We start from the raw sequence: 15,706 nt of genomic DNA, 5'->3' as shown, positions 1-15,706 counted from the left end.
GGAGAGTCAGGAATTACGTCAAACATCTGTGTGAATTATTTGCATGCAAATTTTTTAGTGCATCAATAGCTCTTTGTGAATCACACGGTTTTACCGATCCTCTTAGTGCACCTAGGCCCTGGACCCTTAAACTCTCTAGCTGATAGTCTATGGTACGTTTCCAAGTTTAGTTTTCCAGTGGTCACTTAATCAAATAGGATGTAGGGCCAATTTTTCATGCAACTTACTTGCTTTGTAGTGGAGCAGATTGTGTGTGAGGGAAGCTTGTACTAATGATCAAATCCACATAACAGAAGCATCCTTTTAAAACACAGTAACAGAAAATTTACATGGTTTTATGTTTCTTTTATTTTCTGTTCACTACATGGTTTTTTTTTTCTAATTTTCTTATCCTTGGGTTTCTCTTCCTTCCTTATATTGTTCTATTTTCCTTACTTCATGGATCCTTTAATTTCTCACTCTATGTCTCTTATGCTCTATTACAGATCAATCTGGTAATTTTCATGAGAATCCTGAAGGTGATCTTGTCTAAGCTGAGAGCCAACCAGAAAGGCTATGCAGACTACAAGCTCCGGTCAGCATGTAGGGCTACCGAGGCCATGGGAGACACTCCCTGGTCTCCATTGCAATATGCTACATGAGGCCTTGGGGACAGAACACTTGCTATAGTACCCACATTTCTTCTCTTTTAACCTTATCAACCTGTCACAGGCCGGGAATGAGGTAGAGAGGTCACAATCCACTTTCAGCAGCCTAGGACCACCTAGGATTATATAGGGGAGGGGGGACGGGGGAAGGTTGTCATGGTACAACCAAAATTGTTTATACTGGTCCTGTTTTTTGTAATTCTCTTTTCATTATCTAAAAGGATTTCAAATCCTCTTTCGTCCATAAAAAGGCAGATGTGCAATTTCCAGAAAGCCTCAAGAAGGCATTAAAATAAGATATTGTCTAACTTTTCAAGGTACTTGGTGTAGGGTTACTAGGTTTTCCGTTCGGAAAATCCAGATCCCTTAGACCCGCCCAGTTCCACCCATCCCTGCCCCAGCCCTGCCCCCTGCTGCCTGCTCTGGTCAGGCAGGAGGGCATGCGTGCATGTGACACGATGACATCACACGCGTGCGCATGACGTTATTGTGTTGCCCTCCTGTCTGACGGTGATTTTGAGGGAGGCTTTGTGCCAGGTTTTGAAAAGCCGTTCAGACCCCCGGACATATCTTCAAAAGGAGGACATGTCTGCGGAAATCCGGACATCTGGTAACCCTAACTTGGTGAGCTTATAGGTACGAAAGAATGTAGATGAATCTGAGCCAAATGTTATGCAAGGCCTACCCTCATCACAATTATGAGTCCCAGCTCTGGTAGAATATCCCCATTTCACTTTCTTCCCTTCTCCAGCATTCCCCTTAACCCTCTCTCTCCTTCCCCAGTCTCCTATGTCCCATTCTCATGTAACCAACTCCCTAGTCCCCCCATTTCCATTCTCTGTATTCATCTTTTTGCTCTCACCTACCTTCCACTGCCTCTTATTATCTCACTCTCTCACCAGTCCCAGATCCATCCATGCCTCTCCTTCCTTCCCTTGCCTCTAGACCATTCTATCTCTTATACTTCAGCAGTAGGGAAATGAAGCTGATGCCAGAGGGACTTCTATGGTCTATGTCCAGTATGTGGCAAAATGGATAAGGATAGGCTGGAATATATTTTGATTGCACCTCGATAACTGTGAAGTAGGGTCGGTGCAGGGCACAGATATGTACAATCTGAGCCCTGAAGATGACAAGAATGGATCTGGAGCTAGTATGCATATTTTATACCACATGCATATCATCTTGCGTATCTTGGGGAGAGGGACAACATCTTATAGGGGAACTTAGCAAGTAAAATGTAATAATATATTTATTTAATTTGTTTTCTATCCTGTTCTCCCCGAGCTCCCAGGTTAACATGCATAATATACAATCAAGATGGTTACAATTTGCCATACTTACAATACAGTGTGCTCATCCTAACTTACCATATGCAAAGGATTTAGTTCAGCATACTTTTAGTATACATTTCTTTTTACCATATGGCATTAGGCAGGGGGATTAGATGAAGAGGTAAGTTTTTATTGCTTTCCTAAAGTTCAGAAGCCCTTCGAGGGAACTGATCTTTGGGTGCAGTTGATTCTAGTAGCTTGGTATGAAATAGGAGTAGGATCGTTGTCTGGTGTTCTGTAGTTGAAGACCATGACCAGGGGGTATTTGGAGACATGCTTCCATCTGGGCATGAAGTGGCCTGTTCGATATGTATGGGGGAAGCTTAATTGACATGTAGTTGGACGCCATGTTGTGAAAGGATTTGTATGCTAGTATCAAGCCCTTAAAGATGCAGCGTTTGGCTATGGGTAACCAGTGGGCTGATGATAGAGCCTGGGAGACAGGGTCATGAGCGTGAAGGTTCTTTAGGAGTGCAATTGCTGCATTTCGTACATGTTGAAGACGCTGTATGTATTGTTGGTTCAGCATTGCCTTGATAATGAATGTGACTTGGGCAGACTGGATGGACCATGCAGGTCTTTATATGCCATCATTTACTATGTTACCATTAACAGTCTTGACCAACTGACTTTTTAGGGCCTCTGGCTGGTCTGTTGCTTCTCTGCACCTGCAGGGTGCAGAAATACAGAGATGCTAAATTACCCAGTTCCAGGCTGGATATTTTGGGACAGTCCTGGATTTCTGACCACCCTGTCATGGTGCTTGATGGGATTTGCAGCACTGATTTCAATAGTCAGGATCAAGCACTACAAATCCCATACTACTTTGAGATGTAAGTTCAAAGCCAGGACTAGTTGCTCTAATGCCCATGCTGATACCTACTACTACTTATCATTTCTATAGTGCTACTAGACGTACACAGCACTGTACATTACAACATTCAAGAAAGAATCCCTGCTCAATAAAGCTTACAATTTAATTAAAACAGACAAACAGAACAACTTCCTTTCCTGTAGAAATCTTTTGGGACAATTTTGGGGAATATTATTTCTCTGGAACCCCCACTTCAATCTAGCTCAGTGGTCTCAAACTCACAGCCCGGGGGGGGGGCCACATGCCAGGTACTATTTTGAGGCCCACGGTATGTTTATCATAATCACAAAAGTACAATAAAACAGTTTCTTGATCATATGTCTCTTTAGCTATAAATTATAATATTATTATTAAGACTTGACCTCATGCAGAACTGTCATTTCTTTAATAAGACATTAACTATTTTTTCTGAGGCCCTCCAAGTACCTACAAATCCAAAATGTGGCTCTGCAAAAGGTTTGAGTTTGAGACTACTGATCTAGCTCATTACTGAATTTGTGTCCTGTCCCTGATTTTCCCCCTTGCCAAATTTAGTTCTATTTCATTAGGTTTTCAAAGATTGATTTTCTCCCAGTCTAGGGGGTTCTCAACCCAGGCCTTGGGTCACAACCAGCCAGCCAGGGTTTCAGGATACTCACAACAAATATACATGAGATTTGCAGATGTATTTCATGCACATCTTGAAAATCAGACTGGCTTGCTGTGACCTGAGGACTAAGTTGAGAAACCCTACCCTATATGGACAGACATTTATGATTCCTTATGTATAATTTTTCCCCAATGTTCTGTTGTGTTGAAACGAATAAAAGGTATTGGCCCATAGAGTGCCTTGGCATTATGCAGATAGTGCTAAGGTACTACAGGGATGGGACTAGGATAGAGCGATGAATTATCCAGACAGCAGCAATATTCAGCACCTCTCTCTACATAATTTGGGACGAGACTGTTCAGACTTATGCCAATGGCTGTCTGGATAGTGGTGGCACCGATACTGGCCCTCAATATCCACATCTAATTCAGCCGCAGACTGACTTTTAAATAAATTAGTGTTTTGAGAATAAGTGTGGATGACATTATTAAGATTAGTGTTGTTGACATCATCATTATTATTTGCTCCTATGTACAAAATTATTTACATGCATTATTTAGAGGAGAACAATATGAGAGGAGGTTTTTGACCCATGATTGAGAGGATCTAGGACAGTGGTTCCCAACCCTGTCCTGGAGGACTACCAGCCAGTCAGGGTTTCTGAATAGCCCTAATGAATATGCATGAAAGATATTTGCATGTAATGAGATCTGCTCCATTCATATTCATTAGGTCTATCCCATTAGGACTGGCTAGTGGTCTTCCAGGACAAAGTTGGGGACCACTGGTCTAGGATGATTCATCATGGTTGTTTCAGTGCGATGAACAGGCCACGATGAAACATCCTCACACGCATTTGGGCTCAATAATTTCTGTTAACTGACCATCCCTCTGTGCTGCCCCCCTCCCCCCCCAAAAAAAATAGCAAACCAACACCTCTCCTGTACCAGCACCTCTGTCAGTTTTTGATCTGGCACCTCTCCCTCACAGCTTTCCTTCCTGGCCTCTCTCCTGTACGATTCAGCGATTCCCCCCTCCCATATCCCCCATAAATAATACCCTCAGGGCAATTCCTTCGCCCTCCTCCAAAATCTCCTCCCACACCCCCTTCAAATTCCGACACCTCTCCCTATCAGCTTTCCTTCTCCAATCCCAAAAGGATGATTCAGTGATGAAATGGCCATGACGAATTGTCCCATTGTGTGACTGAGATTGCTCCATATATGGGTGGTGTTAGGGTCCTATTTGAGACACAAAATTGGCCCACAGATCTCTGAGGTATTTTCCTTCCTTTACTTAGTCACCTGGTGTCTTTGGGTTGTATAAGTGCGTAGTGTTGCTTCAGAATAACCCTGTTTTGTAAAATTTAAAATAATGCTGACCATACTGGCTGAATACTGAATTCCTAATTTATCTGTGACATCCCTGCAAATGATGAAGGTGTGTGTTCAGAATTTATTATTTTGAGAAAAATGGATCGAAATTTTCACAGGAGAAGGTGATAGCATTATGACATGATGAGGGTTAAGAACACTGAAGTGAGTTTTATGAGCTCTGTCCTGTCTGTGCAACTCTGGAGCAAATTAGAATTATACTATGGTCATCATTATTTAATATTTTACATAACATGGTTACTCTGAAGCATTTCAATTAGAGTCCAAGCAGTTGGGGGGGGGGGTTTTCCTTGCAGTTGGTTATACTAAATTAAAACACTTCTTTTGAAGCGAACCCTATCCTACCCTCTTTTTTCAATCCCCTTCCCTTGTTTCCCTCCATTTTGGGTTTTTTTTCATCTCGATGTATTTTTCACTTTACTAGTTCCTGCCTCTCCCTTATTGGTTCTAGTAAGTCAGATTGTATTGTTCTCCCTTCTAAATTTCTTTTTATTTTTTAACAATTTTTTCTTTTAAATAACATTGTTAATTGTTAACTGTTTAGGTATATTTGATAAACGGTATATCAAATATTAAATAAACTTGGAACTAACAACACACATATATGGACCAATCATTACTTCTTGTGTCTGTAGTTGTCCACTGTAATATTAATAGCAATGTTTCTTCACCCATTCACAAGATGTCAAACATCATGCAAGTATATATGTTCACCCACCCCTGTAATAGCTGCAAGTGAGTTTAATGTAACATATTCAGGTGAGTAGGACTCTATAACATAAATAAATTCTGATTATTATTAACTTTTAAGGTTAGCCAAGGCCACCCTGACTCTGATTCCACTCTTCGGGATCCATGAGGTAGTTTTTATCTTTGCTACGGATGAGCAAACCACAGGCATTCTCCGCTACATTAAAGTCTTCTTTACTCTCTTCCTTAACTCCTTCCAGGTGAGCTCTGCATTCCTCATGTGCAAACAGATGGCAGAAAAGATCAGTCCAGTAGAAACATCTGGGGGCAGATAGCGCAGGTAGTGAATTACTGAGAGAGGTTTCTGAATAGTCAGTGGGCTCCAACCTGTCCATAATCATAGGCAGAGGAACACTTTTTTGTTTGGGGGCCCAAAAGCTCCACTCCAGACCCCACCCAGCTCTGCCCAATTCCGCCCTCATAATAACAGTGCTAATTATATTGTCATTTCTTCCATTTATTCTTCATATATACACACAATATTAACAATACATAATTACATTACATTACATTCTGACTTATATGCCACTAAAGCTCTTATGAGTTCATGGCAGATAACAATATATTTCTATTATCAGGAACAAACCCAGTTAAACATAATACAATAACAAATATTCAAACAGAATATTAACAGTAGAAGATACATTTCAAGATAATTTTTTTTTTAAACAAGAATGTCTTTAAAAGTTTTCTAAAAACAGTATAATGACCTACTGATCTTATTAAAATAGAGAGATCATTCCAAATTAAAGGAGCCTGATAACAGAAGGATGCTTTCCATTGAACAAATTATCTAATTATCTTTGGTGAGGAAAATTGAAGATAGAATTGTTTCCATACAATATGACCGCTCTTCCTGCTAGTAGTGAAATAATTTCCACCTGGCCATATAGAATATACAAAGCTTAAAATAAATTCTTGCATTTACTTGCCGCCAATGTAGTTTAATGAGCGTGGGATGAACACAGATGATCTAGAATCAGAAAATAATAGTAAATATTGAAGAACTAAAGCCAGTACTGGGCAGACTTGCACGGTCTATGTCTGTATATGGCCGTTTGGTGGAGGACTGGCTGGGGAAGGCTTCAATGGCTGGGAGGGTGTAGATGGACTGGAGTGAGCTTTGACGGAGACTTCAGGAGTTGGAACCTAAGAACAGTACCGGTCAGAGCTTTGGATTCTTACTCAGAAATAGCTAAGAAGAAAAGAACCTCCCCCCACAAATTTTTAGATTGAATCAGGTTGGGCAGACTGGATGGACCATTCGGGTCTTTATCTGCCATCATTTACTATGTTATCATGTAATTCTATCATACTTATAGATGGGAAATAATTAACCTCACCACAAAATTAAACTATACAAAGCACACTGTATGCAGAGAATATTTTAATTAACTATTATTTATATTCTGCTTTTTTCAGAGAGATCAAGGCAGATGAGTTTAAAATATGCAATGTCACCTCAGAAACATCTCCATTCAGTAGTGCCATGTTCTGAAAGGAGTTTTTCCTCTCTCTTTCTCTTAAAGCAGCTAATGCAACAAGGTTACTCAACCCCAATCTACTTCTCTTTAAAATGTAATGAAAATCGAACACCGAGATCATCACATAAGAAAGCCTCTCCTTTCTCAGCCCTCAATGACTGCTGCTTTAATAGGACTTCTATCTACTAGTTTACAATACTTCATTCAGCTGTACCATTCCATATCTAATTAACTCAAAAAGGTGCTCATGGCACCTGAGAAATGAAAATTGTCAAGTTACTAAAATATTTCTTTTACTACTGATAATGGACTACAAACAACATTTGGGACAGCCCCTTTCCTGAATGCTCTTTTCTACAGCCCCCTCCCCCCCCAAATAAAATGGGTATGGAACTAAGAAAAACAATTGTGGAAATGTGAGTTGCTCCAATGAGTTATTAATGGGTTTATACAGTTGTTTTACATTAATAAAGACTCATTGGAATAGCTCATATGCCCATGGTGGTTGTTTTTAGTTTTATCCCCACGTTTTGTTTTTTTTGTCAGCATGGGGATGTGGTTCCTTTTTTTTCTGTGTTCATTCTTCTCTATAGCCCCTCATGCTCTCCAGCACCCCTCCCTGCTGCTCAGATCAGTACAGCTCAATCCTGTGCAGTCAATGGGTAAACCGTTTAGATGTTCTGGATAGACAGTATATCAAGTAACTAATAAACTTGAAACTTAAAACAGAAATATGTAAACAAAAATTAAAATGAATTACCAAGAAGCCAGATTCTGCATACAATGCACCACAGAAACAGAAATAGTGATGCATATCCTCTAGTACAGTGGTCTCAAACTCGCGGCCCGGGGGCCACATGTGGCCCGCCAGATGCTATTTTGAGGCCCTTGGTATGTTTATCATAATCACAAAAGTAAAATAAAATAGTTTCTTGATCATATGTCTCTTTAGCTATAAATTACAATATTAATATTAAGATTTAGCCAAAAGAGTTTTACCTCATGCAAAATTGTCATTTCTTTAATAAGATATTAACTATTTTTTCCGAAGCCCTCCAAGTACCTACAAATCCAAAATGCGGCCCTGCAAGGGGTTTGAGTTTGAGACCACTGCTCTAGTACTATGCACATACCAATCGCCACTTTAAAATTAACAAATATCAAATTTTTTTTAAAAAGGAAAATAAGATAATATAATTTATTGGGCTAATACATTTTTTAATTATGGTAGATTTCAGAGGCCAAAACCTTATTCCTCAGGACAGTATAGCATACTGCTGTTACAGTGTCCTATCTTACCTGAGGAAGGGAGTTTTGGTCTCCAAAAGGTAGCAAAAAATGTATTAAAATTAATACAATAAAAAGATCACCTTATTTCCATTTATAAATGTTTATTAGCACAGCTACTTTATCCTAAAGCATGAAATAAAGGATTTTTATTTTACCTTTGTCATCTCTGGTTTCTGTTTTCATCTTTTATTCACTTTTGTCCTTCCTTCCAGCATCTGCCCTCTTTCCTATCCCTCCCCCTTTCTGTATGCTGGCTGCCCTCTCCTTTCCATCTTCTGTCTGCCCTTATTCTATGCCCCTTCCATCTAGTGTTTTATCTACCTTTGTTGTCTGGGCATTTTTTTTCCTTTTTGGGCTGGCCCCCATCTTTTTTCCACTTTCCTTTTGTCTGTCTTTATCAGGTGTGCCTTTCTATTCCTTCGCTACATTTGGCTGCCACTAATCTTTCGTGTTTTTCTCACTTTTCTTTATATCTGCCCATTTGATTTTACCCTTTCTTCCTTTTTTACCCTCTAGTCCTTAGCCCTCTTTTCACCATTCATCTACCCACAGCTACTCCCATCTCTATCCACTCTCCAGCACTCCTTTTGCTGCCTCTGTCTCCTTCTCCAGTCTCCTAACACCCAACTCTCTAGACCTGCATTTCCATTCTCTGTTCTCAACCTCCAGTGCCTCTCATTTCTTCACCACTGAGTCATCATGTCCTAGTCATATTTTGCTACTATCCTTCTCCCCGTCCTTTTCTTTTTTGCTGTTTCCCCCTCCCCCCAGGCCTATCCATCTTCTGCTCTGCTCTATTCACCTCCCCCCCTTCAGACCCATCCATCTTCTACTCTGCCCCCCCCCCAGATCCATCCATCTTCTACTCAGTTCCTCAATCCTTGAGTGCCATCCATCTTCTGTTCATTATGTTTCTCTCTCTGCACCCATAATTCCCTCTGCATCCCTAAATTTATTTTCCAGCCTCTCTCCTGTGTCCTTGTTTCTGTTCCTGTCCCTGTCCCCTCCCCATGTTCAAAAAACAAGAAAAGTGTACAACTTGCCTTGAGAAAAATAGCAAACACACAAAAGAGGCAAGTGAAAAGTCTAAATCCAACCAATGAAGCTACATTTATTAGTCCTTAATAAAGTCCAACAAAAAGAAACACTCTTTTCTATTGTTGTCCCAACTAGCATCCCAGTTTTGGCAAAATGCCTTCCTCAGGGGACTAGTGAGATACTTATTAGGCTTATATACTGAACAACATACATCGTATCAGCGTTGCAAGTGTTAAAGTGAAACAACATTTTTTCTGTGTATCTTTGGACTTTTTATTGTTCTGCACCCTTTTATGTGAAGACTTTTTAATAAACTTTGTATCAAGATCATCCACAGTTTTTTGTCTTTGTGTTGGTTTCTCCTGCTTATCTGTGGAATCTCTTTGGTGAAGACTAGATGTGCAATCTCTTTGGTCAGACTAGATGGGCCATTTGGCCTTTATCTGCCGTCATGTTTCTATGATTTTGTTGCCTGCTCACAGACAGAAGCACTCCTTGTTCTGATCTCTGATTTGTGTCCTCTCTTCCCAGGGGTTCCTGGTTGCTGTGCTCTACTGCTTTGCCAATAAAGAGGTAAGAAGCTGCAGCCACCTCTCATTTGGACCCAAAAGCCTTTCATACTCAGAGAATCTCAAAACATTACACATTCATATGATGCTGACTCTTTCAGGAATCAGTAACCAGGATTAAACCCCATATGTTAGACAGCATCAACATAGTGGAGCCACATACTGTATGGGAGAAGGCAATGGCAAACCACTCCTGTACTCTGCCTTGAAACATCACAGGGAGGACTCCTCACTGTGCATGCAAACATGGGTTGATGGTCAATTCAAAGGCATACACATACCCAGGAACCCCAGGAAGGAAGACTGATCCTGTACCCTTGATTCTTCGATATTGAGAGTAATAGTTGGGGATGTTACCCTAGTTTGAAGCGAGCAATACCCATCTCACTAAAGATTCACAAGAGGATGGTAGTAGAGGGAACAGTGCAGGGCATGATTGAGGTGCACTGTCTGGCAGAGAGTGTGCTGAATGACAGGACTGAATGCACCATCAGAGCTCTGTGCGAAGGTCTCTGAACTGAAACAGCAGGAGACTCAAAATTGAAAAGTCATGGGATTAAAAGATAGAAAGCAAAGAGTAGGACTAAATAGTCAGTTTGCCCAGCGGAGCTTATTTATTTATACATACATAAATACAGTTGTATGAATATGTGATATTTTGCTCATACAAAGATTCAAAATATCACTCCAAAACAAAAGCACCACACAAGCCAAGAAAGCTAGTTTATTACTTAAGCGAAAGAAAAGCCTCAGACAAACGGAGAGGTGTACCCACACTCTTTCACCCAAGCATCATAGGCAAAAAACTTTTGCACAAGCTTAAAGTTAGCAGGTGGGAGCAAAAAATAGCCGAGAATGATTAATGGTAAAAACCACTGAACACAAACAGTCCAGGCCGACGATCGTTTCGTGGCCGGTAACCACTACTTCAGGACCTTAGCGCCAAATCCAGGCTATCAGTACACAGATCCTAACTGCTGCTTTCCACCTGCTAACTTTAAACTTGTGCGAAAGTTTTTTGCTTATGATGCTTGGGTGGAAGAGTGTGAGTACACCTCTCCGTTTGTCTGAGGCTTTTCTTTCGCTTAAGTAATAAGCTAGCTTTCTTGGCTTGTGTGGTGCTTTTGTTTTGGAGTGATATTTTGAATCTTTGTACTATACTTCCCTCCATTCCTCCCTGTTTTTTGTGGTTGTATACATATTTTGCTCATATACATTTGATACTGTTATGTATACCGATATGTAAACTGGCCCAGGAATGTAACGATGGGTGGGATTTAAATCTCATATATAAAAGTAAACGATGGGGTGACTTGGAGATCTGTAGTGAAACCAGTGTCTATTCATTAATGATCTGGGAAGCTGTAACAAAAACAGAAAGACCTCTCCAGACATCAAAATGACAGATAACATTTAATGTGAAAGAGAGTGAGTTTACAAGCATCTGCAGGTACAGCTCCAGAAACAATGGTCATCAAGCATCAAGAGTGCGTTACAAGTATCTGCAGAAGTGGCATAGCGAGGATGACTGGTGCCCAGGGCGGTGGCACCCCTCTCCTGTCCCCCGCACATGCCCGCACCACTGCCCCATACCTTTTTAACTTTGGTACACTCCTCCTGGAAGTGACATCAGAGAAAACGCCACAGCCAACATGGGCAGCAAGTTCATTGCTGTTTATGCCAAAGTTAAAAAGGTACAGGGAAGGGGCATGCGTAGCAGGGGGAGGAATGGGAAGGGGGCAGAGGAGGGGTGCCAGTGTCCTGAGGAAGATCAAGCCCTCCTCACACCCCCCTTACTATGCCACTGATCTGCAGGTACAGCTCCAAAAAGAATGGCCCCCGGATGCACTGGGAAGGGGAAGGCCTGCCATTTTGAAGGGCCTGCCAGCAGGAGGGAGTGGTCATTTCTTTAAAAGATACAGGGTGGGAGTTTGGCTGTGTGTGTGATGTTCCCAGCCCCTATGGCCATGTTGGGAGGGTCCAGTGGACCACCAGGCTTTTTCTGGGCTCCATGGGAAGGGGATGGGGGGGATCAGTAGGAACAAAGGAGGATAGAATTTTTTTTGTTTGTCGCCGTGAGCCTTTAACTGCAGTCGGCTATCATAGCCTTATTTTCCTATCAGTGCAGACAGAAAAGTAAGACTATGACAGCTCAGACCCTGTCATTAAAGACTGCACAGGAAACTATGCATTTCCCAGCTGTACACTGCATGGAGTGCTCATTAGAATACTAATGAGCTCCTTGTAATACATTAGCAGAGGATTCTTGGTGGCTGCTACATGGATTAGTAGCAGCCATGGAGAACCCCTTTTGAGTATCGGCAGGGGAGTTTCCTTGCAAGTAAGACTTACTTGCACCGGTAAACAGGGAAAACCCTTTGATCTAGTCCTTGGGGTACTTGCTGGGATTCGACTGGACACAGCCATAGTTAGAATGGTTGACTTGATGGATCCCTGGTCTGACGCAGCTAGGGTTGTACCCAGAAGTACATTATGGAGGGGGCCCACAGGTGGTCTAAGGGGGCCAGGTATTCTTTCCCTTCCCCCAGTGTTCCTGCTGCCAACTACAACATTGAGGCATACTGTTGCCTCCAGCTTAAGAAATATCCTATGCAAGTCATCTGTTGCCAGAGCAGCACTTTAGTCAGTAACACACTTCTGATGTTGGCACTCTCACACATGCTCAGTTTTGTTGCTGAACTGAGCATATGCAAGAGAGCCAGCAACAGAGGTTGAAGTGTGCCTGCACGGGCAGGACTCACATAAGAGTTCTTCAGCTGGCAGGACCTAGTATCCCCACCAGCCATTGAGGGGCCCCAGGCCTCTGAGGCCCCCACTTGGCTACGCCACTGGCAGCATGTCATATCTTATGCTATGCAGCAGACCATTGGCAGAGCTGTCAGGCTCAGTACCAAAACAATAGGGAGGAGATCCAAGGCAGGAGAGAGGTGTTCGGGAAGAGTTGTGCTTGGAGGTTCAGTACTTGAAGAGCCAGGAAAGGCTCAGGGCAGATTTGGAGTTATGCTAGTTGCACTATGTGTGAAGCTGGCACTGGAATGCCAGCATATTTGACAGATTGATTTGCAGTAGCAGATTTAGAATGTTAGACATGGAAGGGTAAATTTATATGGATTTGTAGCTTTGTTTCTAAAAGGCATTAAAGGGAAGCAAGCAGAGAAATCCAGGAGGCATATTCAGTAAATATTAGATGGGATATATAAAAGGGCTCACTCTCAGTTCCTGAAGAGCTGGGGGAAGGAAGGAGGCTAATTTACAAGTCTTAATGTACTGAAAACTAACAAAAACCATTTTATACAAAGCCACAATCCCCCAACCCACTTTTTTGGACTTTACTCAGGCACTTAACTGCTTTTGAATGTTTTGTAGACCCTGACCTGCAATTAATCTGGAAAGGAAAAAATGTCTAACAAAAACAATAGAAAGAAAAGTGTTATAAAGCATGCAGAGCTCCCTCAGCTTTGTTGTGTGAAGGGCTTGCTTGAATAATTTATTTTCAGGGGCATTCTCCCCTCTAGTAATGGCATGATATTAATGACTTCATCAAAAGGTAATTATTCAAACTGCCTTCAACCTTTTTGCTCCGTTTTGGCTACATCCCTAGGGAAGGGCTTGATTCTTTAAGCTTTTCCCTAAGCGAATGGGAAAAATGTCTTATTAAATTGTGCCTTAAATATCATAGCCAGCGCAGTTGGATTCTCTCTACTTCCTCCTCTCTTCCAGGTGAAGTCAGAGATGAAGAAAAAATGGCAGCTGTGGAAGCTGGACCAGCCTGCACTGCGCTGCATGCGATGATGTCACTGCACTACACAACACACAGCAAGTCCAATGTCAGTACTAGCAGTACATATATACTTGCTACTTTCCAGGGACCCAGATGGATTTGCCCTTTCCGGACAAATTCACATTCCTTTAGCAGTAAGCAGCAGCACAGGCATCCAGCTGTGAGAACTGCCAATCCATAGAATCCTAGAGGAATGCCACTAGGAGGACACTGCATCTGGTCCCTGATCAATTATGTGAGCCTGAACTGAAGCCCCATGCTCTGTTTGGAGACCCTGGCCCAGGCATCCAGCTGCGAGAACTGCCCATCCACAGCATCCTAAAGGAATGCCACTAGGACACTGCATCTGGTCACTGATAACTATGTCAGCCTGAACTGAAATCCCATGTTCTGTTTAGAGACTATCTGAAAAGTTCCAGCTTTCTATAACCTCTGCATGAGTTCAAGCCTCCCATCACCCATCAGTTTACAATCCAAGTAGTACAATGAGCACCCTCTAGTGGAAACAGCTTAGAATTCCAGTGATATATCAAGCAGGATAGAGTAAAGTATCCCTGCTTATAAGATGGATGCAGATCTATTCAGACACAGGCAGTAGTAGAGCTTAGGAGCTCTCTCAAGCCTAGCATGACTATTCTTAACGTTTGCAAGAAAAATCAAACTGATTGTAGGAAAATATTTTGGGGAAGGGAAGTAGCGACCTCATATTAACTGAAAACAAAAACTATCAGAAAAAACAGGGAAGACTATGGATGTCTTTTTAAAACAAAATTAGCTATTTATTTTTAACAAAAGAAAAATCACCAAAGGTTTCAAGGTGGGCACTTCTCACAGAAAGAAATTGAGGTGGATGTTACTGGAGATTTTTTTTTTTTAATGGGGGATAGGGGAAGACAAAGGTGGAACACTTTGTAGCTTTGGAAAACAGGTCTAGCCTCTCACAGAGAGCTCATACATTTGTCCTATTTTAGCTGAAAATTTTACTCTGGAAACAGAAGGGTTGATATTCATTAAACAGCTACTCTAAATAGTTTCTGTCTCTGTCCTGGCAGGCTCACAATCTATGGTATCTGAGCAATGGAGGGTAAAATGACTTGCTCATGGTTACAAGGAGCAGTGCTGGGATTGAATCCGCAGCCTTAGGGTGCTGAAGTAGCAGCTCTAACCACTAGGTCACTCCTCCACTCCTTAAATCACTTGTGCCTAACTCTCTGCTGACATTCAGTGGCACTTAACCAGACAGTGTCGCTAAATATCAGCAGTAACTGCCACTACATTTTCCCCTTAGTGCCAGGGTGGGCTAAGGCAAAACTTTGGCAAAGTCAATACTTAACTGGTTGGAGGTAATATTCAAACCGCCAACTGGTTAAGTGGATAACATTGTTGTTAGGTGCCATCGACTCATGATACATCCTGGAAGAAAAGGCCAAGTATGACTACTTGGGAGAGATCATTTGCTGAATTCTTACTAGAAATCCAGGTTGACTGCTCTCAGAGACAAGATGCTGGGCCTACAGAATCTTTGTTCTGACACAAGAACATAAGAATAGCCTTACTGGGTCAGCCCAGTGGTCTATATATAAGAATAGCCTACTGGGTCAGCCTAGCAGTCTATATTGCCTAGTAGCCCATCCTCACAGTGACCAATCCAGGTCACTAGTACGTGGCAAAAACCCAAATAGTAGCAACATCCCATGCTACTGATCCAGGGCAAGCAGTGGCTTCCCCTATATCTGTCTCAATAACAGACTATGGACTTTTCCTCCAGGAACTTATCCAAACCTTTCTTAAAACCAGCTACATTAATCACTCTTACCACAACCTCTAGCAACACATTCCAGAGCTTAACTATTCTCTGAGTGAAAAAAAAAATTTCCTCCTTTTATTTTTATAAGTATTTCCCTGTAACTTCGAGTGTCCCCTAGTCTTTGTAAA

General features: G+C 41.7%; 1 protein-coding gene across 3 annotated transcripts in view; it reads left to right on the top strand.

Moving 5' to 3' along the window:
• The window catches only part of LOC117345567 (glucagon receptor-like), a 93,982-nt gene extending 78,489 nt beyond the window's left edge, over positions 1-15,493 (top strand). Inside the window, exons 12-15 of one of the 3 annotated variants that reach the window (XM_033914399.1) lie at positions 486-574; positions 5,650-5,788; positions 9,932-9,973; positions 13,711-15,493. In XM_033914399.1, the coding sequence (XP_033770290.1) occupies positions 486-574; positions 5,650-5,788; positions 9,932-9,973; positions 13,711-13,782 (342 nt within the window). In that variant the 3' untranslated portion in view covers positions 13,783-15,493. The remainder of the gene's footprint in view (positions 1-485; positions 575-5,649; positions 5,789-9,931; positions 9,974-13,710) is intronic. The other 2 variants (XM_033914396.1, XM_033914398.1) reach the window with 2 other exon arrangements.
• Positions 15,494-15,706: the final 213 nt, after the last annotated feature.

Source organism: Geotrypetes seraphini, chromosome 11 (genome assembly GCF_902459505.1).
Source record: "Geotrypetes seraphini chromosome 11, aGeoSer1.1, whole genome shotgun sequence".
Taxonomy (NCBI): domain Eukaryota; kingdom Metazoa; phylum Chordata; class Amphibia; order Gymnophiona; family Dermophiidae; genus Geotrypetes; species Geotrypetes seraphini.
This window is presented reverse-complemented; position numbering and strand designations above follow the sequence as displayed.